Source organism: Mobula hypostoma, chromosome 2, assembly GCF_963921235.1.
Source record: "Mobula hypostoma chromosome 2, sMobHyp1.1, whole genome shotgun sequence".
Lineage (NCBI taxonomy): Eukaryota > Metazoa > Chordata > Chondrichthyes > Myliobatiformes > Myliobatidae > Mobula > Mobula hypostoma.
In genome coordinates, this window is record NC_086098.1 from 203,568,074 (window position 1) to 203,591,951 (window position 23,878).

Consider the following 23,878-nt stretch of genomic DNA (forward strand, 5'->3'; position numbering starts at 1 on the left):
GCCTCTACAGTCACCAATGTTTGTGCCTTCACTCCCGAGGGCTCTTCGTCCCTCCTGATCTTTGCAAGTGAAGAACCAGCTATATCTAGCCAATACCAAACTTATCAATTAAATAAAATCATGAGTGCCATGTATCAATTAAAGTTATCCTGTTAAGCATTATTACTGAAACTAATGCTGGAATTTAGGCAGGAATTGAATCTAAACTGGCAAATAGTGGTGAGTGGTGGAACATTAGAATGGACCAGCTCCCAAGAATTTCAGAGGTGGCATTTTAGGCTTTGATAAAGAACAATGCTCTATATCCTAGGTTGCTCTGTATCCTAGGAGCACTTCAGACACACACTCAGAACCGGAAAAAAAATTGATGAGTAATTATATATAAATCAGGGGAAATTATAAGGAGCTACAAATGGAAAAAGAGATCAAGTTCTCTTAAGAGTTCCTGCACTGATTATGAGTGACCTGGTGTGGTACTGACTATGAGAACAAAGCTTAAAGAAAGGAATCTTTTGAATCCAAACTAGAATTATACTTTGCTTTGGCTTGATAAGATTTTTAGAAGAATAATTTAAAATCCAAACCAATATCTTTTCCAATGCAAGTGAATCAGACTAATATAATAACTTGCGCCTGGGTGTAGAGGAATAGAAATGGGTTATTTTATCATTCAATTAGATTATTTGTCATTATACCTAGAGTCATTTAACTGCTCTTTATCTATAACTCCTAACATACTTACCTTATAGAAATCTATTGCTGATAGGACTGAAAAAAATTTATTGCTCTGATATCTACATTTTCTTTAATGAGACATACATATTTCACTTGTTTGCGCTATAGAATAATGTGTCCTATTTACACACCCAAATAATCAAGCTCTGCTTTCAAGATTAGGACCTCCAAGTTCTGCATTTGTCAACCAATTTCAATCTTTATAATTCTTTAAGACCTGATCTCATTCTTGACACTTACTCTCTTGACTGCCAATAAATCTTAACTGAATTTGTGGCCAAAAGCAAATGTAATGTTGAGATGGGATCTTTAAAGCTTTGTGCAATAAACACATTACCTCTTTCTGTCTGTTTTCAAACTCTTTCAGATAAATGATCAACATCGTACACAAACACATACTTCAAGCAAATACATGACTTTAAAGGGCAGTCTCATAAACCTTTCTAAGCAATGTCTCTCATTCCATTTATACTTGGCCACAGAAGATCGATGAGTTTTTTTCATCTGGAATTTTCAGAAGATAGGGAGTGAAGAATCAACCTCTTCAAGGAATCTGAGAGCAGTGTAAACAGGACAAGCAGATATATATCTCCTTAACCAACATCCGTACCAAAACACTCTAAGAGTAAGGCTGCAGGGCAAGTTACAGCCTGAAGTTGTAGAAATTTAACAGCAACTCCTTGATCTCTACATCTTACACACACACAGATAATGAGTTGCTGGTTTACTCTGCAGAAGCAATGAGTGATGAAAGTCTTACCATTATTCTTATTATATTATAGTAATGTATTATATACCATATAAATTATAGAATCTATGACATTATGTGAATAAGTAAGCGGGCAAACTTTATTTGTATTTATTTATAATGATGATTTGTCAGCATGAGTTCTGAGAATTAGATCATAAGATCAAAAGAATTAGGAGCAGAATTAGACCATTTGACCCATTGAGTCTGTTCTGCCATTCCACCGTGGCTGATTTATGACCCCTCTCAACCCCATTCTCCCTGTAAACTTTGATGCCTTTATTAGTAAAGAAACTACCAACATCCATTTTAAATATACTCAATGAGTTGGCCTCCACAACTGTCTGTGGCAAGGAATTCCACAGATTCACCACCCTTTAGTTAAAGACATTCCACCCCATCTCTGTTAAGAAGGGACATCTCTCTATTCTGAGGCTGTGCCGTTGGTCCTAGACTCCCCCACTATAGGCAACGTTCTCCTCAAATCCACTCTATCTAGGTCTTTCAAAATTCAATAGGTTTCAGTGAGATCCCCCTCATTCTTCTAAACTCCAGCAAGTACAGGCCCAGAGCCATCAAACACTTCTCATATGTTAACCCTTTCATTCCTGGAATAATTTACATGAACATCCTCTGGACTCCATCCAACGCCAGGACATTTTTTCTCAGAAAAGGGGCCCAAAACTGCTCACGATACTCCAACAGCGGTTTGATCAATGCCTTATAAAGCCTCAGCCTTACATCCTTGCTGTTATATTCTAGTCCTTTCAAAATGAATGCCGACATTGCATTTGTCTTTCTTACCACTGACTTAACCTGCAAGTCAACCTTTAGGGAATCCTGCATGAAGATTCCCAAGACCCATTGTTACACCACGTTTTCTTCCCATTAGAAAATAATCTATGCCTTCATTCCTTCTACCAAAGTACAGGACTTCCCTACATTTTATTCCATCTGCCACTTCTTTTCCTATTTTCCTAATCTGTCTAAGTTCTTCTGCAGACTCCTTGCTTCTATAACACTACTTGTCCCTCCAGCTATCTTCGTATCATCCACAAACTTGGACACAAAGCTATCAATTCCATCATCGAAATCATTAACTCACAAGGTGATGAGAACCAGTCCCAACACCTACACCTGTAAAACAACCCAACACCTACTCATGCAAAACACCACAAGTTAACAGCAGCCAACCAGAAAATGTGCCACTTCTTCCTACTCTATGCCCCTACCAGTCAGCCAATCTTCTATCCACGCCAGTGTTTTTCCTGTAATACCATGAGCTCTTAACTTGTTCGGTAGACTCATGTGTGGCATCTTATCAAAGGCCTTCTGAAAATCCATGTGTACAATATCCATAGATGCAAACATGAGGAAATCTACAGTTGCTGGAAATTCAAGTAACACATACAAAATGCTGGTGAATGCAGCAGGCCAGGCAGCATCCATAGGAAGAAGTACACTCAACGTTTCGGGCCGAGACCCTTCGTCAGGAGTAACTAAAAGAAGAGATAGTAAGAGATTTGAAAGTGGGAGGGGGAGGGGGAGATCCGAAATGATAGGAGAAGACAGGAGGGGGAGGGATGAAACTAAGAGCTGGGAAGTTGATTGGCAAAAGGGATACAAGGCTGGAGAAGGGAGAGGATCATGGGATGGGAGGCCTAGGGAGAAAGAACTGGGGGGAGCACCAGAGGAAGATGGAGAGCAGGCAAGGAGTTATTATGAGAGGGACTGAGAGAGAAGAAGAAAAAAAAAGGTAAAAATAATAAATGAATAAATAAATAAATAAGGGATTGGGTAAGAAGGGGAGGAAGGCATTAACGGAAGTTAGAGAAATCAATGTTCATGCCATCAGGTTGGAGGCTACCCAGATGGAATATAAGGTGTTGTTCCTACAATCTGAGTGTGGCTTCATCTTGACGGTAGAAGAGGCCATGGATTGACATATCAGAATGGGAATGGGATGGAATATTTCTTCCACCCCCCCCCATTACTATCTTTCCAGCATAGTTTTCCAGCGGTCCAGTTTCTACTCTTGCCTCTTTTCAACTTTTTATTCATCTGAAATTTCTTTTGGAACCCTCTTTCATATTATTTGCTTGCTTACCTTCAAGTTTCAACCTTTTCATTTCGTACTAAAGTTATTTCAGAGTTCAACAGTTTCCTGCACGTTTTGTATGCTATCCTGCTTTTAAAATAATGCCATTAATAAATGCCTTCTCCAGCCACATAGTTCATATGCAGACGGTTGGAGGTAGGTACCTTGTCAGCCTTTGCAGGTACCTAGTTTTGATGTCTTACAATATCATCAAGGTTGGTCTCTTTTTCAGCCACATCCTTTAATTTATATTGAATAGTTTGATATAAAGTAAAATGATCACTGACTGCATATGGAGGCAAGACATTTCTTGTTGTACCTGGACCAGTTGTATCAAGAAAAATTGCTGCATATCATTAAAACAATATTATGAGTCTCACTAATAGTGTTTATGAAATTTGTGTAAAAAGCAAGAATTTTAGTTGGCAGGCTCACAGAACAGTCTCACTGGGTTTAGCACTAACATTAGGTTTTAGCTTGCAGCTCCCTCACAGCTGTTGACCCTTAGCAATTCATTGCAACCAATTTTAAGGAATGAAGCTGCAGGGTAGTATTGCCAGTCTGCAACGGTGGAAGATTCTCTTTTCCGGAGAATCCTGAGGGACTGGATAAGGTTGGTAAAGATCACTGCCTGAAGTACACAAGTTTCATAGTGCAGGGAATTTGTAGAGACCCTGCAGAACTCCAGCTAGGCATGGCAAATGGAAACTACCAGTGAGCTCTCCATAACATGGAGTGTAGTTTCTGGGTCTTCCCTGCACTTGGGAAAACCCTGAGAGCTCTGGTTGCACCTGTGGGCAGAAGGAAAAGTAGACAAAGTCACCACTTTTTAATCCTTGAGTATGGAGTTTGAGCAACCTTCCTAATGCAACAATTATGGAATATGGCAAAGACCGATAGGAGCAGCCTAGAAGCATCATGAGGCTAAGTTGACAGTCACTATGACCTTGATGTCTATTGAACATGTGTATAGTTATGGTTGAGATCAAAACAAATCAATGATCTCAGTTAGGACAAAGGTTGTGGTTTGAGTACTGAATGTATTAGTTTCATTCGGAAGGAAACAAGGCCTGGTTGCTCCATGTGTGAACATTTCAGCTCATTTTCCTTCCATTAGAACCCTTGTTTTTCAAAACGGATTGAAAGCCTCACAGCAGACAAACTTTGCATGTTGCATACATTTATGTAATTTATAATGGGAAGAAAGGGAGATAAAAAATCCTTCCAGAAGTCGAGACAAATTTTCTGAGAGGCACACAGCAATATGTAAAATATTTCCTACTCCAAGTTTATACAATCTTCAACAAGAATGTATCAGGTTTTTTGTAGTTGTGTGAGCAATCTATTATTATATGGTCCTATTCCATTACCTTTCTTATTAACTCCCCTTGTGGGAATTAAGTGCAGTTATCCTGCCTGAATAATATATAAGGAACTTTTTCACAGCATTTATTGCACATTCCTAATCAACTTTGTGTGTGGTTTGCTAAGGGTTAAGAAACAACCACATTACTCCACATTACTGGAGTAACAAATGGCCAAACCAGATAATTTGGCATATTTCCTTTCTTAGTGAATTGTACAGTGATTGATTATGCAGTGTTTAAGTTTCTTAGCTGTTCTGGTGGAATTCAAACTCACACTCTATGACTCATTAGCCCAGGCCTCGGGATTTAACCATTATAATATTGTCTCTCCTTTTCTCTGACATAAGTTGCAATCCACAGATTGAAAATTAATTCGCTATCCTTGACTATTGTGTTAATGTTACCATCGTAAATTCTCAGAACTTTCTTCATATTTTAATTTTCTAACCTTACCATTATCACTTAATTTCATACCATGTTAATTTTAAACTTCACTGGTCAACCATCTATTCTAGTTAAATCTTCCCTTACTCTACATAAAGTTTGAAAACCCTGACCTGTGACAATGTTTTCTCTACTATCTACAGGATCTTTAAACACATATTTTACTCCATCCAACAATTAGTTCCTGATTTAACTGATCATAACTTTTACGAAAATAAAATCAGAAACACTCAGTAAGTCAGTCAACATCTATGGAAGGGGAAACACTTAACATTTTCAGATCCAGATACCTCCATCAGAACCATCAGAAATGTTGACTGTTTCTTTTTCCATGGATGGAGCCTGATATACTAGGTTCTTCCAGCATTTTACATTATTGATATATTCCTCGCTGGTGCTCTGAGCTGAGAGCCTAGTCCCTCAAAAAGTAGGCCTCAGTTGATATTAAGCTGAGCTGAGTCCAAGCAATGGATGTTGGGAGAAAGGCATCAAGTGGGAGATTCATTGACTCTTTCCAGTACATTTTCTGCCATAGTGATTCAAAGATATGTTTTTGGTGATTGTGCAGCAAGATTCTTGAAGGCTTTTTGTGTGTAACCCTCTATTATCCTTAGAGTAAGGTGAAAATCAAGGCCACTTCTGCAAAGCTGTGTGAAAATATGTGAAAACATAAATACCCTCTTTTTAAAAATATGAACACAATGGGAAATTCGTACTTGCTTTTTGATGAAAATGCAGATAGAAATGACAGCAAAGGGATTTTGTTTACAAGGTTAATTATTCTCTCACTCCTCATAACATGCATCATTAGAAATAATGACAAATAATGAAAAAATATAATTACTACATAAACAAAGTGCATGGAAATGTGTACTGATAAACAGAAATTTACATATAATACATTATTCAAGCAAAAGGCTTTAGAATATACATTTTGAGTAGTAATATGTGCAATATTACTTTTAACTTTAAAAATACTTTATTGCTCTTGTTTGCATCAAAAGGAATAGCCAAACCTTTGACAATGCTGCGACTATTGTTTCCTCTTTATATTGTGGCACATCCCACTGTGGAGATTCACATTCAGCTGGGGCTGAGCACTGCTCCGTACCTCGTGCAATCTAGTCTTGTCAGCAGAGGGAGCTCAGTTTGACAAATACATTTTAAGAGATGTTCATTGTTAACCCAAGTGCCTAACTGTGATTGTTAACACCCACACCTCACTGAAAAAAATTTAAATGCACAACAAGCAGCATCTGTGGAGAGGGAAACTCAGTTAGAACTTTGGGTTGGTGATGTTTCATCGGGCCTAAAATGATACCTGCTTCTTTCACGAATCCATGGGTGCAGCCTGGTCTGCTACTTCCTGCATTTTCTGGGATTTTCATTGATTTCTGATTTCCTGCTTTGGTGTATTTTGCCTTTGAACTCATGCTTGGCAGCTGATTCATGCAGCACTGTGTTATTATGAACCACGCAAGTTAACTCCGGTGAAAAATCAAATGGAACGGAATATGCATTAATTAGCCGGAGTTACAGTATGCAGTCTAAGATTTTCCTTCTGGGTATTTCACTTTGAAATACATATGTGCAGGCCTCCTTAAGCATCTCCCAGCCTGTGAAGCCCAGAAATGGAAACCCAATCCCAGGAGGCCCTGTTTAAATATTGTACGTACCTGGCTCCCCTTGGACAGAATTACTCCCTCCCACATCCTCAGCAGCAGCTACCTTCATCCCACCCTCCAGTTTGTGATAATTACATCAAGATCTCAGACTTACTCTCCCCCATGATCCCCTCATCTGCCAGCAGAAGCCAAACCCAACACTCCCCCACCCATTCACACTTGACTTCCAATATACCCTTAGTAACCAAAGGCCCTTTGGCTACAAACATCCTCAACTTCACAACTAAACAGCTCATCCCATCAAATCCTTTAGCTAATAATTGGCCCTAGTTTCCCTACTGATCTGCAAATGTCCACCTCCCTCCACAGTGATACTGAGCCACCCTGTGTGCTACTGAATTTCCCAGAGGCAGGTCTCAAAGATACCACAGCCAAAGAGCTTCGAGGCACAATGCTCCAGGTATCTTACTTGTAACCGTACAGCAGAGTGAAATGTAACCTCAGATTCTAGTAACAAGGGCTTTAGATGAATTCTGCAAAGCAATTAATTATTGACATGCAGTAACTTAAATTGTTCACCAACCTTCTTTGTTAGGACGATGTGTTTTTTTCAGCATTGGAAACTTAATATTAAAATGGCTGAACTGTGCATTAAACAGGGATAGTTTCAAGGACAAGTGTTCCCATTTGAATTGTTTGGAAACACGTGTCATACTTACATCTTCAATATACAGTAGTAACTTTGTTTTTTACACTGTACAACGTCGTTTGGAAATAAGCTGCTGTTTTTGCTGCCATGTGTTAGAGGATTCCAATTATTTGTAAGCCTATGAGCAGTTATAATGACAAGCACAGGTGATAATGAACATCATCTGCTGTTTCTCAATCCTGCCGTGCTTACACTTGAACTCTATGCTTTCTGTTCTGGTTCTGTATGGAGTACAGCAGCGGTTATCAGAGCACGACCCACAGTAGACAGGCCTGTAACTCCTAACACTGATGCAGTTGTTGTATTCGAAGTGAACTGGCTGGAGTGCCCTGGTTGTTGGCTGGCAAATATTCATTCCCTGGAAAAAAAAGGGACAAGTTATGTATGATGTTGTCAGAACACAGCAACTAAGTGCAGTTATTCAATTTGAAAATAGACGTCCTGTGGTTTTTTAGTTCACTGTGATATTTTCCTGTCTCTCAAATTCAAAACTTTTACTGTAATTGAATTTATCTGAGACTGATTGTAACAGTCAAATATATGTTCTCCTTCAGAAATTATTAGGATGTCAACACCACCTTTGTCATAAAGGGGTACGGTGATAGACAATAGAGAGTTGACAAAAACAATCCTCTTACAATGGCACATTTTGCATAAATTTTCTGTAGGTTTATGCACTGGAAGCTGTGGTGTTGAGAAATACATAACAGTATGACAGTCACTACAGGGACTTTGGTCTGGGTAAACTGCACAAGCACCTGTTCGTCTCCTTAACAAGTGGGCTGAAGAAATCTTGCTGAGATGTATTACCTAGAAATTCTCCATTTTCCTGTTTTTAAGGTTGCACAACATTTTGCTACGCAAGTGGAAGTGCAATCAGGACAAGGTGGAAGCCACTATCCATATGCTGTGACATTGATCAGTAAATATCGTTCAATGGATGTTATTTACATGAAAACCTGCTGTGCATAATCAGCCTGTAAGTGGCACACAGCCCAAAAACTAAAAGGGCTCTTAACCAGGGGTTTATGCCTGCAACTGTGTTGCAGGGCCTCACTCTATCTATCTTTCTGCCTTAAAGCCTGAGGTGTCTTCTCTTCATAGTAGATTCTTTTTTCCTTCTCATGTTCTCATAGCTCCATCAAACCCTTCCCATCAGCCTTTCCAATCATTTTCTTGGATCTCCCATAATCTATTCCATTCCCCTATTTAACCTGTCTCCCCACCATCATCCACTCAGTCCTGCATCTCCCCGACTCCCTCTATGGTCACTCCCTATACCTCCTGGACCATCTCCTCACACCCTGACTTTCCTCAATTCCCCGTTGAGTATTATGCATAATTATCTTGCAATAACGGATTATTGAACTATTTACAATGCCCATTGGAAAAGCAAGGAAACTCACAGGGCAGCTTCCTAAATTTTGCATTTGTGCATGGTCACTAAAAGCTACTATAGGATACATTCATTAAAAATGGCAAGCTCCTCTAGTTATACTCCACTGGACATTGCACTTGTGCTCTACAATAATCAATAAGGTCTTCACAAATGTGCCAATGCTAACTTTATTTAATATTCAAAGAAATCCTCTCCTAGTAGATTATTATTTAGAGTCTGAATTCTTTTTTTATATGGCAATCCTTCATCTTTCTATTGTTATCCCTTTCAGGTCAACAGTTAATCTTCCAATGCACGTGTTCATGGACTACTACAGCAATAACTGAAATAATTTCAACCATCAATCTAGAGTCTTAGAGTCATAGAAAAGTAGAGCTCAGAAACAGGCTCTTGGGCCCATCTAGTCCATGTCAAAACAATTTAAGCTGCCTACTCCCATCAGCCTGCACCGAGACCATAGCCCTCCATACCCCTGCCATCCATGTACCTATCCAAACTGTGCTTAAAAGTTCAAATTGAGCTTGCTTGCACCACTTGTGCTGGCAGCTCATTCCACACTCTCATGACCTTCTGAATGAAGAAGTTTCCTGTCATGTTCCCCTTAAACTTTTCACCTTTCACCATTAACCCATGATCTCTGGTTGTAGTCCCACCCAGCCTTAGTGGAGAAAGCCTGCTTGTATTTACCCAATCTTTCCCCCTTATAATTTTGTATACCTCTATCAAATCTCCTCTCAGTCTTCTACCTTCAAAGAAATAAAGTCCTCCAGACCTGAGAACACCCCTGTAAAATTTTCTCTCTACTCTTTCAATTTTATTTACCTTACAAAATCTTATATCCTTTTCAACAGCCTCACTTGTGACTAGATTATTGATTAATAATCAACCTACAATTACTCACCATGTGAACTTGATTTACGTAATTCCTTTGGCACGGCTTCACTATACAAAGTCGGCTTTGTGTTTCCAAAATACATTGAGGATTTTTGTTTGAAATTCGGGTGGAGACACCTATCCCACAAGTTCTCGAGCAGGCAGACCATTCACTGCTATGTTCAAGGCATTTGAAAGACGCACTGGAAGGATACCTTCCGTAGAATACATCTGACCTGAATGCTGAAGATGAAGTAAACAATAAGCTTAGCTGTTTGTAAAGTCAGTCATAATTGAATAAACCAACAATTCAAAGATATACTTAGCCAGTCAAAGAAAGTTATGTTGGTTAGAAAAACTACATTCTACAAATCAGTGAGCAGGAATGAAGCCTGGCAGTGGAAATAGACAAAACAAAAATCTTTGTTCTTACCATGTGGTTACAGGAATGGAGGTGACCATTTAGTGATTCTATCGTTGCAGCTGCCATTTTGTGAACTATTTGGTGAATTCTTGCCTGCGGGATAACTTAGGCTACATCCACACTAGACCGGTTAATTTTGAAAACGCCAGTTTCGCGTAAAAACAATAGGCGTCCACACCAGGCGTTTTTCAAAATACCTCCGTCCACATTAGAACGGATATTTGGGCGTATCTCCTCCTACTGGGCAGGACACACAGAAAACAAGCAAGGAGGAAATGGTATACTTGGTGCGCGTTTGTCCAGTTACAGACTAGAAAAACTTAAAAGGAAATTGCCAAACGAAAGACTTGGTGCGCGTTTATCCAGAAACAGTTCCTACAGCCATAGTCTCTTTACCGATAAAAGGACGACAGCTACAACTAATTGCAATAAGGCTTGTTACTGGGCAAAGGTAAAGTTCGTTGTTAACTAAATTTGTTTGCCTTTACTTTTGCCATGTCTTTGTGTACTATTTTGCTGTACTTAACATGTGCTAAAAAACAAGTTACGGGGCAAAAGTGACCATTGCATCTATTGAATGTTTGCACAAGCAATACATTCGGTGGTCAGTGACTAGTGGTGTGCCTCAAGGAACTGTACTGGGGCGGGACTTCTGGGTCATCAAGGGAATGGCGGCATAAGGAAAAGGTCTCTCGACAAAAAAGAAGGTAAACTGCCCCAAAATCGAATTTAGACAAATACTTAATATTGCATAACTATATTAATAAAAGGGGCAAGGATGATGTCTAAGAACAAGAATAAAAAGTCCGCTTCGAAGGCTGATAACATAAAGAGATGCAGCAAGGCGACGGGCCTAGCTCCCCCACGGCAAGCCAGGACGGAGATAATGAGGGGGAATCGGTGACTCTGTCTTTGATTCTCGGAGAGATTCGCGCATTCCGACAAGATAACAGCAAACAGCTGGAAGATATTAAAGGAGAAATAGTAAAAACTAACTCGCGGATAGATGAAGCCGAAGCGAGGATTGTTGGAATTGAAGAGAAGCTACAAAACGCCGAGGAAGTGATAGCAGAAATGCTGAAGCTACAAGACCAGCTCCAGTGGAAACTAATAGATCAAGAAGGCCGCTCGAGAAGGGAAAATGTGAGGATCTACGGAGTTCCCGAAGGAACCGAAGGTAAACCCGGATTGATGATTCCCTTCGTGGAGAAGCTGCTTAGAGAGAACCTTGATATACCGGCCGCAAAAGACCTACAGATAGAAAGGGCTCACCGCGTGTTGGCACCACAGCCTCCGGCAGGCGCCCAGCCCAGATCGATTCTGATCAGATTTCTCAGTTACAGAATGAAGGAAGAGGTGCTTAAAAAGAGCATGGCAAAAGAAAGGTTTCATGTGGAACAACTGCAAAATCAGTTTAGACCACGACTACGCACCGGGGATTCTTGCCAGACGGAAGGAATACACGGAAACACGGAGAGTCCTGAAGGAAAACAACATCAGATTCCAGACCCTGTATCCAGCTCGGCTGAGAGTCTTTTATGACGAAGGGACAAAAACTTACGCTACGGTAGAGGAGGCAACGTTGGACCTGGCGGACCGGGGACTACCTATTAAAGTTATCACCCAACCGGAGTCGCTACTGGAGAGGATTCGGCAGAAGTCGTGGCAGTTAGTGGGGCGAGGACGCTCCACTCGAACCAGAGTGTCAAACTACAAGGAAAAGCTGCAAATATTCAGACGCGAATGTACAGAGAATACAGATTAATTAAGAGAAATGACTGAAAAGAGTAAATCGGACTTAAAAGTAAAATGAAAACTGGTAACTGAAAATAAACTAGGCGGAATAACTTGAATGAAAGCAATATGGTCGAGACATAAATAGGAGAAAATTCTCTATGATTATTCAAACTGCTGAGGGCCCTCTAACACAGGGTGAAGATAGAGGTTATCCCTCTGAACTGAGGTGGGTCGGTGCTCAGGCCTCACTGTGGGAAGTCGGGAAAAATTTTCAAATGTTATACGTTCAGAAATGTCTAGGGTGTGGTTATATGTCTTGGTTTACTGTTGAGAAGGGATTGCTTACTGTTTGGTTAGAAAAGGAGAGTGCTTTTTTTCTACTAGAGAAAAATGCAAACTGAATTGGTAAAAATAATTTCCTATAATGTTAATGGGGTTTTGAATCCAATTAAAAGAAATAAGATTATGTCTAAATTGAAAAAAGAGAGGGCACAAATAGCTTTCCTCCAGGAAACACATATGAGCCAATCTGAACATGGAAAATTAAAAAGAATGGGCTTTAAGCATGTATTTTATTCATCATATAAATTGAGTCACAAAAGAGGGGTAGCTACTTTAATATCAAGTACTCTTAATTATGAACATATTTCAGAGACTAGAGACAAAGAAGGACGGTTTGTAAAAATCACAAGAAGAATAGAAGGTACAGAAATAACATTGCTGAATATTTATGCTCCTCCAGGTAGTGAATGGTCATTTTATAGACACATTTTTGACCTAATGGTCAGTTCTCGAGGGGTAGTAATTTGTGGAGGGGATTTTAATATTAGATTAAATCCTATATTAGATTCTTCAAGAATAGTTACTCAGAATAAACCTCTGACTCGGAAAGTGAATTCATTGATGGAGGAGATGGGAATTGTAGATGTCTGGAGGGAATTACACCCTACTAGTAAAGATTATACATATTACTCTTTCCCTCATTCAGCCTATTCAAGGATAGACTATTTCTTTATCTTTAATACAGATAGACTCAGGATAAAAAACTGTAATATTGCAACAATTGATCTGTCGGATCATAGCCCAGTCTCTATGTCTCTAATCCTGGAAAGGAAAATGAGGAAAACACTATGGAGGCTAAACTCACATATACTTAATAACCCGAAAGTAATGGAGAGATTAAGGGGAGAAATCAAAGAATATCTAGACCTTAATGACACGGGAGAAACATCACCAGTGATTTTATGGGATACATTGAAAGCTGTACTGAGAGGGAAAATTATTTCCATTACTACTCACATGAAAAAAATCAATGCACAAAAATTAGCAGACCTTCAAGGAAAATTAAAACAACTTCAAGTTGGAGATAGCAACAAAAGTAATTCAAATCGAAAACAGGAAATTAGGAAATTGCAAAGTGAAATTGATGATATTTATACGTTGGAAACTCAAAGAAATTCTCTTTACCTGAGACAAAAGAGTTATGAAGTAGGAGGTAAATCAGCTAGATTATTAGCATATAAATTACAAAAACAACAAGCAGACAATACAGTTGATAAAATAAAGAATCCAAAGACAAAGCTTGTGGAGAGTACAATAGGGAAAATTCAAGAGAGTTTTGAAACGTATTATCGAGAGCTGTACTCCCAACCCTTGGCCCCCAATGAGCCCTATATAGACAGTGTATTGAATTTTTTAGATCTACCTAAACTTACAGATTTACAAAATGAAAGTTTATTAGATCCAGTAACTGTCAAAGAACTGAACGTGGCCATCTCTAGGTTAAAGGCTGGAAAGTCCCCGGGTTCTGATGGGTTTACCTCAGAGTGGTACAAGTCCCTGAAGACACAGTTAGCCCCATTACTACTTAACACCTTTAATTGGATCTTACAGAGAGGAGAAACTCCACCTTCCTGGAGAGAAGCGATTATTTCAGTTATTCCTAAAGAGGGTAAAGATAAACTAGAATGTGGCAATTATCGGCCAATTAGTGTTCTTAATTTAGATTACAAACTATTTACATCTATATTAGCGCGCAGATTGGAAAAGCTTTTACCTGGCCTAATCCATTTAGATCAGACTGGATTTATTCAACAAAGACAAACACAGGACAACATAAGGAGAACTCTGCACATATTAGAACAGGTTAATAAGAACGAGACAGAGACAATGGTAGTAGGATTGGACGCTGAGAAAGCTTTTGATTCGGTTAGTTGGGCATTCCTATACAGAGTGCTAGGAAGATTCGGCTTTCAAGAAAGGTTTATTAAAGTAATTCAGACTCTATATGACAGCCCTACAGCCCGAATTAAGATAAATGGGGACCTCTCTGACTCCTTCATTTTAGAGAGAGGCACTAGACAGGGATGCCCAATTTCTCCTCTCCTTTTTGCGCTATATATTGAACCACTTGCCCAACTAGTAAGACAGAGCGAAATCGTAAAAGGTATCAAGGTGGCAGGGATTGAATAGAAAGTGGCGTTATTCGCAGATGATGTTTTGGTCTATCTGAGTGAACCAGAAAAATCATTTATAGGATTGTTTACACTGTTGGATGACTTTGGGAAAATATCAGGTTATAAAATAAATGTAAAGAAAACGCAGGTTATGTCCCTAAATTATACACCATCCAAAAAATTGCAGGATACATACGATCTTAAGTGGGAAGCTAAATCATTAAAATATTTAGGAATAACCCTGCCGAAGGATCTTTCAACACTGTCACAGGTAAATTATGGGCCATTAATCTCAGAGATAAAAGCAGATATGCATAGATGGAATCTTATCCCCTTTTTGTTTAAATTCAAGGATAAATACTATAAAAATGAATATTCTTCCTCAGTTATTATATCTTTTCCGTACTTTACCAGTGGAGGTGGATGATAATCAATTCAGGGAATGGGACAAATGGATTTCCCGCTTCATTTGGCAAGGAAGGAAACCTAGAATTCGATATAACACCTTACAGTTAGGGAAGGAAGGAGGAGGTATGGTTCTTCCTTGCCTGAGAAATTATTTTTATGCCTCACAGATAACCCCTCTGTTATATTGGTGTAATAGGGAATATAAGGCTAGATGGAAGGAAATAGAATTTGGATTAGTTGACAGTTTTCCTCTTCAGGCCTCAATAGCTGACAAAGGATTGATGGCCCAGTTGGAAAAATTTAATAATGCTTGGATAAATCTTACATTAAAAGTATGGCAGAAGGTGGTTAATTCATGTGGAATTAATAACATGTTAAAACTCTTTAGATGGTGTGCATATGATACCGAATTCCTTCCCAACAGAGGAGATAAAAGATTTGAGCTATGGATAAAGAAAGGTCTTACAACCTACCTCTCATTTATAGATAAAAGAGTATTACAAAGTTTCCAAATCCTGCGGGACAAACATGGCCTAGAACATAATGACTTTTTTAGGTACCTTCAAATACGAAACTATGTTAACCAGAGTTGTAGATATACAGACCTATCAACAGTAGAATTAGAATTTTTCAAGATTCTGAATTCGGCTTGCAGTTCAATACCTAGTAAATCAGTTTCTCGCCTATATAATGCACTCTCCCATGCTAAAAATGTAAATACACTGTATATTAAGGAGAAGTGGGAGAAAGAAGCGGAGTTGGTACTTTCAGAGGAGGCTTGGGGGAAAATCTGCAGCTTTCAATGGTCCTCGACTAATTCTTTGACTTGGAGAGAACATTGTTGGAAAAACATTATAAGATACTTCAAGACCCCATATCAGGAAAAATATAAAGATACAAACGTGATGTGTTGGAGAAGGTGCGGCTCCAAGGAGGCAAATCATTTTCATATTTTCTGGGATTGCCCTAAATTAAGTCTATTTTGGGAAGGTATTCATAGAACATTAGTTAAGGTACTTAGGTCCCAGATACCTCTGAACTTTGAGACGCTCTATTTGGGGCATGTATTGTTCCTTGAACAGAAGGAAGATATAAAGTTACTGCAGGCCCTCTTAGCGGCAAGTAAGAAATCAATCACTAGAAAATGGCTAAATCCAATACCACCTACATTAGAAGATTGGTACGAAATTATCTTGGAAATATTTAAAATGGAAAAGTTGACTTACTCCCTGAGAACTCAAAAAGAAACATTTTATCAAATCTGGAATAAATGGATTGAATATATAACCCCAATGCGAGCAGACTTTAGATGACTCTCCTAATGATTTATATTGCTCTTCTCATCAACACAGTAATATTGCTAACATAAGCACCCCTAGTCTAAATGTTTGTTTTTTTTTGGAAAATAGAGAATTAACACAAGTAAAGGGAAAGATTTGGGATAGGGACAAAAAAAATGAAAAAATTAAGTAAATAAGTACATAGGGATTGGATAATTATGTCTGCGGGCAGGAACAAGCACGAACAAATTGGGATATAAACACCTACAATGGTTGGTATATAGGCTTGTATGCAACATTTTGGACCAGTGGAAATGGTCCAGAAGGGTTGTATGGAAACTATTATTACCATTTTTCTTAACAACTAATTTCATTACTTAACCTAATAGGTTAGATTTACCACAGTACATAATTATCTATTTAAATGTTTATTTTCCTTTTATATCATCTCAATGTGTACTTAAGAATGTATAAATAATTGTAGTTTTATACATATAAAAAAATGGAAAAGGTTATATGTGTGAAAAAAGTACATGATAATTGTGAATTCCTTATCCAAATAAAAATAAAATTTTTTAAAAAAAGGAACTGTACTGGGTCCAGTGTTATTTGTCATACACATTAATGATCTGGATGATGGGGTGGTAAATTGGATTAGTAAGTAAGCAGATAATACTAAGATAGGTGGAGTTGTGGATAATGAAGTAGGTTTTCAAAGCTTGCAGAGAGATTTAGGCTGGTTAGAAGAGTGGGCTGAAAGATGGCAAATGGAATTTAATGCTGATAAATGTGAGGTGTTACATTTTAGTAGGACTAATCAAAATAGGACATACATGGTAAATGGTAGGGCATTGAAGAAGCGAAAAGTACGTGAAATCAAAGCGAAAAGTACCAAATACTGGTCTTAAGGTGTTATACTTAAATGCACGCAGCATAAAGAATAAGGTGGATGATCTTGTCGTACAGCTACAGATTAGCAGGTATGATATTGTGGCCATCACAGAGACCTGGCTAAAGGATGCATGTCTCTGGGAGCTGAACGTCCAAGGATACACGGTGTATTGGAAGGTTAGGAAGGTAGGCAGAGGGGGAGGCGTGGCTTTATTGGTAAGAAATGATATTAAATCATTAGGAAGAGGTGATATAGGATCGGAAGGTGCAGAATCTTTATGGGTTGAGCTAAGAAATTGCAGGGGTAAAAGGACCCTGATGGCAGTTATTTATAGGCCTCCAAACAGCTGCAGGGATGTGGACTACAAATTACAACAGGAAATAGAAAAGGCTTGTCAGAAGGGCAATGTTATGATAATTGTGGGGAATTTTAACATGCGAGTGGATTGGGAAAATTAGGTCGGCACTGGATCTCGAGAGAGAGAATTTGTAGAATGTCTGCGAGATGGCTTTTTAGAACTGCTTGTTGTTAAGCCCACTAGGGGGTCGGCTGTACTGGATTGGGTATTGTGTAATGAACCAGAGGTGATTAGAGAGATTGAGGTGAAGGAACCCTTAGGAGGCAGTGATCATAACATGATTGAGTTCACTGTGAAATTTGAAAAAGAGAAGCCGAAATCTGATGTGTCGGTATTTCAGTGGAGTGAAGGAAATTACAGTGGCATGAGAGAGGAACTGGCCAAAGTTGACTGGAAAGGGACACTGCCGGGAAAGACGGCAGAGCAGCAGTGGCTGGAGTTTATGCGAGAAGTGAGGAAGGTGCAAGACAGGTATATTCCAAAAAAGAAGAAATTTTCGAATGGGAAAAGGATGCAACCGTGGTTGACAAGAGAATCCAAAGCCAAAATTAAAGCAAAGGAGAGGGCATACAAGGAAGCAAAAATTAGTGGGAAGGCAGAAGATTGGGAAGTTTTTAAAACCTTACAAAAGGAAACCAAGAAGGTCATTAAGAGGGGAAAGATTAACTATGAAAGGAAGCTAGCAAATAATATCAAAGAGGATACTAAAAGCTTTTTCAAGTATATAAAGAGTAAAAGACAGGTGAGAGTAGATATAGGACCAATAGAAAATGATGCTGGAGAAATTGTAATGGGAGATAAGGAGATGGCAGAGGAACTGAATGAATATTTTGCATCAGTATTCACTGAGGAAGACAGCAGCAATATACAGGACACTCAAGGGTGGCAGGGAAGAGAAGTGTGCATAGTCACAATTACGACAGAGAAAGTACTCAGGAAGCTGAATAGGCTAAAGGTAGATAAATCTCCTGAACCAGATGGAATGCACCCGCATGTTCTGAAGGAAGTAGCTGTGGAGATTGCGGAGGCATTAGCGATGATCTTTCAAAAGTCGATAGATTCTGGCATGGTTCTGGAGGACTGGAAGATTGCAAATGTCACTCCGTTATTTAAGAAGGGGGCGAGGAAGCAAAAAGGAAATTATAGACCTGTTAGCTTGACATCGGTGGTTGGGAAGTTGTTGGAGTCGATTGTCAAGGATGAGGTTACAGAGTACCTGGAGGCATATGACAAGATAGGCAGAACTCAGCATGGATTCCTTAAAGGAAAATCCTGCCTGACAAACCTATTATAATTTTTTGAGGAAATTACCAGTAGGCTAGACAAGGGAGATGTAGTGGATGTTGTATATTTGGATTTTCAGAAGGCCTTTGACAAGGTGCCACACATGAGGCTACTTAACAAGATAAGAGCCATGGAATTACGGGAAAGTTACAAACGTGGATAGAGTGTTGGCTGATTGGCAGGAAACAGAGAGTGGGAATAAAGGGATCCTATTCTGGTTGGCTGCCGGTTACCAGTGGTGTTCCACAGGGGTCTGTGTTGGAGCCACTTCTTTTTACTTTGTACACCAAAGATTTGGATTATGGAATAGATGGCTTTGTGGCTAAGTTTGCTGACGATATGAAGATAGGTGGAGGGGCCGGTAGTGCTGAGGAAACGGAGAGTCTGCAGAGAGACTTGGATAGATTGGAAGAATGGGCAGAGAAGTGGCAAATGAAGTACAATGTTGGAAAGTGTATGGTTATGCACTTTGGCAGAAGAAATAAATGGGCAGACTATTATGTAACTGGGGAAAGAATTCAAAGTTCTGAGATGCAACGGGACTTGGGAGTCCCCGTACAGGATACCCTTAAGGTTAACCTCCAGGTTGAGTCGGTAGTGAAGAAGGCGAATGCAATGTTGGCATTCATTTCTAGAGGAATAGAGTATAGGAGCAGGGATGTGATGTTGAGGCTCTATAAGGCGCTGGTGAGACCTCACTTGGAGTACTGTGGGCAGTTTTGGTCTCCTTATTTATGAAAGGATGTGCTGACGTTGGAGAGGGTACAGAGAAGATTCACTAGAATGATTCCGGGAATGAGGGGGTTAACATATGAGGAATGTTTGTCCGCTCTTGGACTGTATTCCTTGGAGTTCAGAAGAATGAGGGGAGACCTCATAGAAACATTTCGAATGTTGAAAGGCATGGACAGAGTGGATGTGGCAAAGTTGTTTCCCATGATGGGGGAGTCTAGTACGAGAGGGCATGACTTAAGGATTGAAGGGCACCCATTCAGAACAGAAATGCGAAGAAATTTTTTTAGTCAGAGGGTGGTGAATCTATGGAATTTGTTGCCACGGGCGGCAGTGGAGGCCAAGTCATTGGGTGTATTTAAGGCAGAGATTGATAGGTATCTGAGTAGCCAGGGCATCAAAGGTTATGGTGAGAAGACAGGGGAGTGGGACTAAATGGGAGAATGGATCAGCTCATGACAAAATGGTGCAGCAGACTTGATGGGCCGAATGGCCGACTTCTGCTCCTTTGTCTTATGGAAGAATGCAGTAGAACAGAGGGATCTAGGAATCATGGTGCATCGTTCCCTGAAGGTGGAATCTCATGTGGATAGGCTGGTGAAGAAAGCTTTTGGTATGTTGGCCTTTATAAATCAGAGCATTGAGTATAGGAGTGGAGATGTAATGTTGAATTTGTACAAGGCATTGGTGAAGCCAAATTTGGAGTACTGCGTACAGTTTTGGTCACCGAATTATAGGAAAGATGTCAACAAAATAGAGAGAGTCCAGAGAAGATTTACTAGAATGTTACCTGGGTTTCATCACTTAAGTTGCAGAGAAACGAAGAAGGTTGAGGGGGGACTTGATAGAGGTATTTAAAATTATGAAGGGGATAGATAGAGTTGATGTGGATAGGCTTTTTCCATTGAGAGTAGGGGAGATTCAAACAAGAGGACATGAGTTGAGAGTTAAAGGGCAAAAGTTTAGGGGTAACATGAGGGGGAACTTCTTTACTCAGAGAGTGGTGGCTGTGTGGAACGAGCTTCCAGCAGAAGTGGTTGAGGCAGGTCCGATGTTGTCGTTTAAAATTAAGTTGGACAACTATATGGACAGGAAAGGAATGGAGGGTTATGGGCTGAGTGCAGGTTGGTGGGACTAGGTGAGAGTAAAAGTTCGGCACGGACTAGAAGAGCCGAGATGGCCTGTTTCCATGCTGTAATTGTTATGTGGTTATATGGTTATATTAATAAAGCACCTTGTTATATGTATAAAACATGTCTGCATCAGTGTTATCTTGTATTTCCATACAATGTTACATTAGGCTGTTACACATCTATTGTCAGGTATTGTTGTGGTGTTGGAGGTTGTATTCAAGAAAACAATGAAATGCCGCACTGCCACCACCATTTGTTCCGGCACGTCATGACAGCGGTTTTAAAAATAGCCGGTTACCCCGTACACACTACGCCAGATATGAGGCGTTTTCAGATTTATTCACTCTGGAGAGTGTTTCTGAAAAGCTCTGTTTTTGGGGGAGGAAAATGCCATTTCAATGTGGATGGAGGATCAAAACGAAGAGAAAAAGCTTTAGTTACGGATTTATCCGGTCTAGTGTGGACGTAGCCTCAGGGAAATTTAACATGGACACAAGGGGTTTCTGTTAATGATCTTTTAAACCTGACACTATTTTAGATAAATTGTTGTTTATTATGCAAAATAACAGGCTTGTAGAACAAACAACCTGTGATCTGGACATCTGGGCATCTGGGCCCAGTGTTTGGCTGACGTAGTTGTCCTGATTTGAACTATTCCAAGTTGGACAGAACAAAAGAAGTCATTTTGGGCACAAGGCTGAAGGGAGAGCCATAAAGCAATACTGCTTATAGCTTTGGCCCACACCCAATGAGAAGCTGACACAGGTCAGTCAGATGATCTTATGCCAATGAAATTGAAACATCATAGATTGATCTGGTAAGGAAAATAATAAGAATGGAGGGTTTCAGGAGCATAGGCAGCAAGAACTCCGTGAAGAGTAGCCATCGCAGAAGTGGATGGCCCTATGCTGGAAACATGGAGATTACATTGGGATCAAGAAGACTGAGTGTGATGTAGACTCCTTTTCCTGGGTATTACCTTTTCTCTTCTTTGACTGCTCCTGGAAGGGCAGGGCAACCTAATGGATGTGCATGATGGTTGTGTAAATCCATGTGTTTGTGAACAGAGCCCATAAAAGTACTTGTCAGTAAATACAGATTCTCTCTGTGCCTAAATGATCATTATTATTAATAACTATAATGATCATTAATTTATTAATGATAATTAATAACTAATGATCATTTAAAAAAATTATGATCACTATAATCATGTTATAAATAATTATATCTTTAAACTGTACTTTTACCAACAATTATTATTGCTGAAGGTGACAGTTGGTGAATTCATTTAGAAGCTTTTTACATAGAACTCCAAAAAATTTCAATAATTTTTATTACAATAACAGCTTCCTTAGCCTAGTCCAATTAATGTGAATGAGTGTCAGATCTGGAGTTAAACCAATAGATATGTTTACAGGTGATTTTGAAGGATGAGCTTTATTTTGAATTCCATTTCTGGGCTGTCAAAATGATGCGAGTAACAGGCAGCCAGCTGATGAGGAAGAAAGCTTTTGTTCAGACTTCCAATGCTTAAAGGGGGAATGAATCTTTCGAGAAAGGTGGGCAATCACATGAAAACATGTTGTCTGTTGACCTTAATTGATTTACTGACTGACTGGTGCCCAGTATTGTCAGTTCTAATCTTCACTTCTGTGATTTATCCAACATACTGCATCCCTCAAACTGTTACTCCACCTGCCTGTCATCTCGGCACATTTCAGGCGAGAGGCTTTCAGAGCCAATGTAAGGAAGCTGAGGCAGTGTGAAAATAGACCAAAGAACAGCACGAGAGACACGCAGGAAGGAAAATGTGGCTGAGGTGACAACCACCAGCATCTCTACTCTACAGACAAAGCTGCAGAGCAGAAGAGTCTAAGTGGCCAGCTATGAAGGCAAAGGTGAAATGCAGATCTCCGTTTTGATGACAGTTTCTGTGCATGCACCTGCCCATACATACAACTCGATGTTCTCCGCCCTTTTCTCTCCAGCAGATGACAGTACCTTACAAACAGCTGCAGAGTTCTGAAATCAAGTCCTTTCACTCATGCTTTTTGCATCCACCCTTTCTTTCTGGAGTCACTCCTCATTGCTGTCTTTTCCCAGGATAGATAGAAGAGCAAAGTAAGAAACAAAAATAAGGCATTCTTCAACTGAAGAAAGTTGATAAAGGGCCAGATCTGAGGTGGGAAGGAGAGGTGGGATTATGGTGCAGGGAGGTTTATCTGTATCCCAAGTCTGGAGGGAGAGAAAATCATCTCCATTTTGGATCAAAGCAATGCTGGAGTTATTGATGAAAATAACTTTGGCACAATCCAAAAACTGGTACCTACTCATTTACTATAAACACCTCTTTTCTCCCACAATCCTGACTGATGAGCACCACCTAACACTGATTAATATCAGCATCTTTGTTAACTGTATGGCCTATTATAATTCTTTATCCTTCTCCCCTTCTCTATGTACTTTTTTTCCATACAACAGGGACGAGTTAAGATTTGGAGGAAGTACCCCTCCTGGAGAAGTGCTGTACAAGAAATTGAGATACGACCTTTATAAAGCTATCAGGGATGCCAAGAAACAATACTAGTCCAAAATCAAGTCCCAGACCAGCCATTAGTTGTGACAGGGCTTACATGCTATAACAGGCTATAAAACAGTCAGGCAGCATCACCAACAAACCTGTATCTCTTTCGAATGAGCTGAATGCATTCTATGCACGTTTTGAACAGAAAGAGATTGTAATGCCATCACCATTCCCAACCACCTTCAGCACATCTGAGCCCACAGTCACCATTGCAGATATGAGATCAGTCTTCCAGACCATGAAGCTGCAGAAGGTATTTGGCCTGGATGGTGTCCCTGGCCGTGTCATTTGATTTTGTGCACATTAGCTGGTGGGGGTATTTGCAGACATTTTTAACCTCCCCTTATTTCAATCTGAGGTTCCCACCTGTTTTAAGAGGACCATTTTCATCCTGCTATCTAAAGGAAATATGGTAACATGCCTTAATGACGACTGCCCAGTGACTCTAACATCTGTCATCATGAATTATTGAGAGGTTTTGAGAGGCTAGTCATGGCCTTCCAACTTCCCAAACAATCTTGATCCACTGCAATTCTCCTACCACCGAAATATGTTCACAGTGGATGCCATCTCCCTAGCCCTGCACTCATCT

General features: G+C 39.7%; 1 protein-coding gene across 1 annotated transcript in view; it reads right to left on the reverse strand.

Annotated features, from left to right (window-relative positions):
- Nucleotides 1–1,434: 1,434 nt before the first annotated feature.
- The window catches only part of ccn5 (cellular communication network factor 5), a 39,656-nt gene continuing 17,212 nt past the window's right edge, over nucleotides 1,435–23,878 (reverse strand). Inside the window, exons 4-5 of the mRNA XM_063041426.1 lie at nucleotides 10,027–10,241; nucleotides 1,435–8,084 (exon numbers count right to left, since the gene is read on the reverse strand). Of these exons, the coding sequence (XP_062897496.1) occupies nucleotides 7,845–8,084; nucleotides 10,027–10,241 (455 nt within the window). The 3' untranslated portion in view covers nucleotides 1,435–7,844. The remainder of the gene's footprint in view (nucleotides 8,085–10,026; nucleotides 10,242–23,878) is intronic.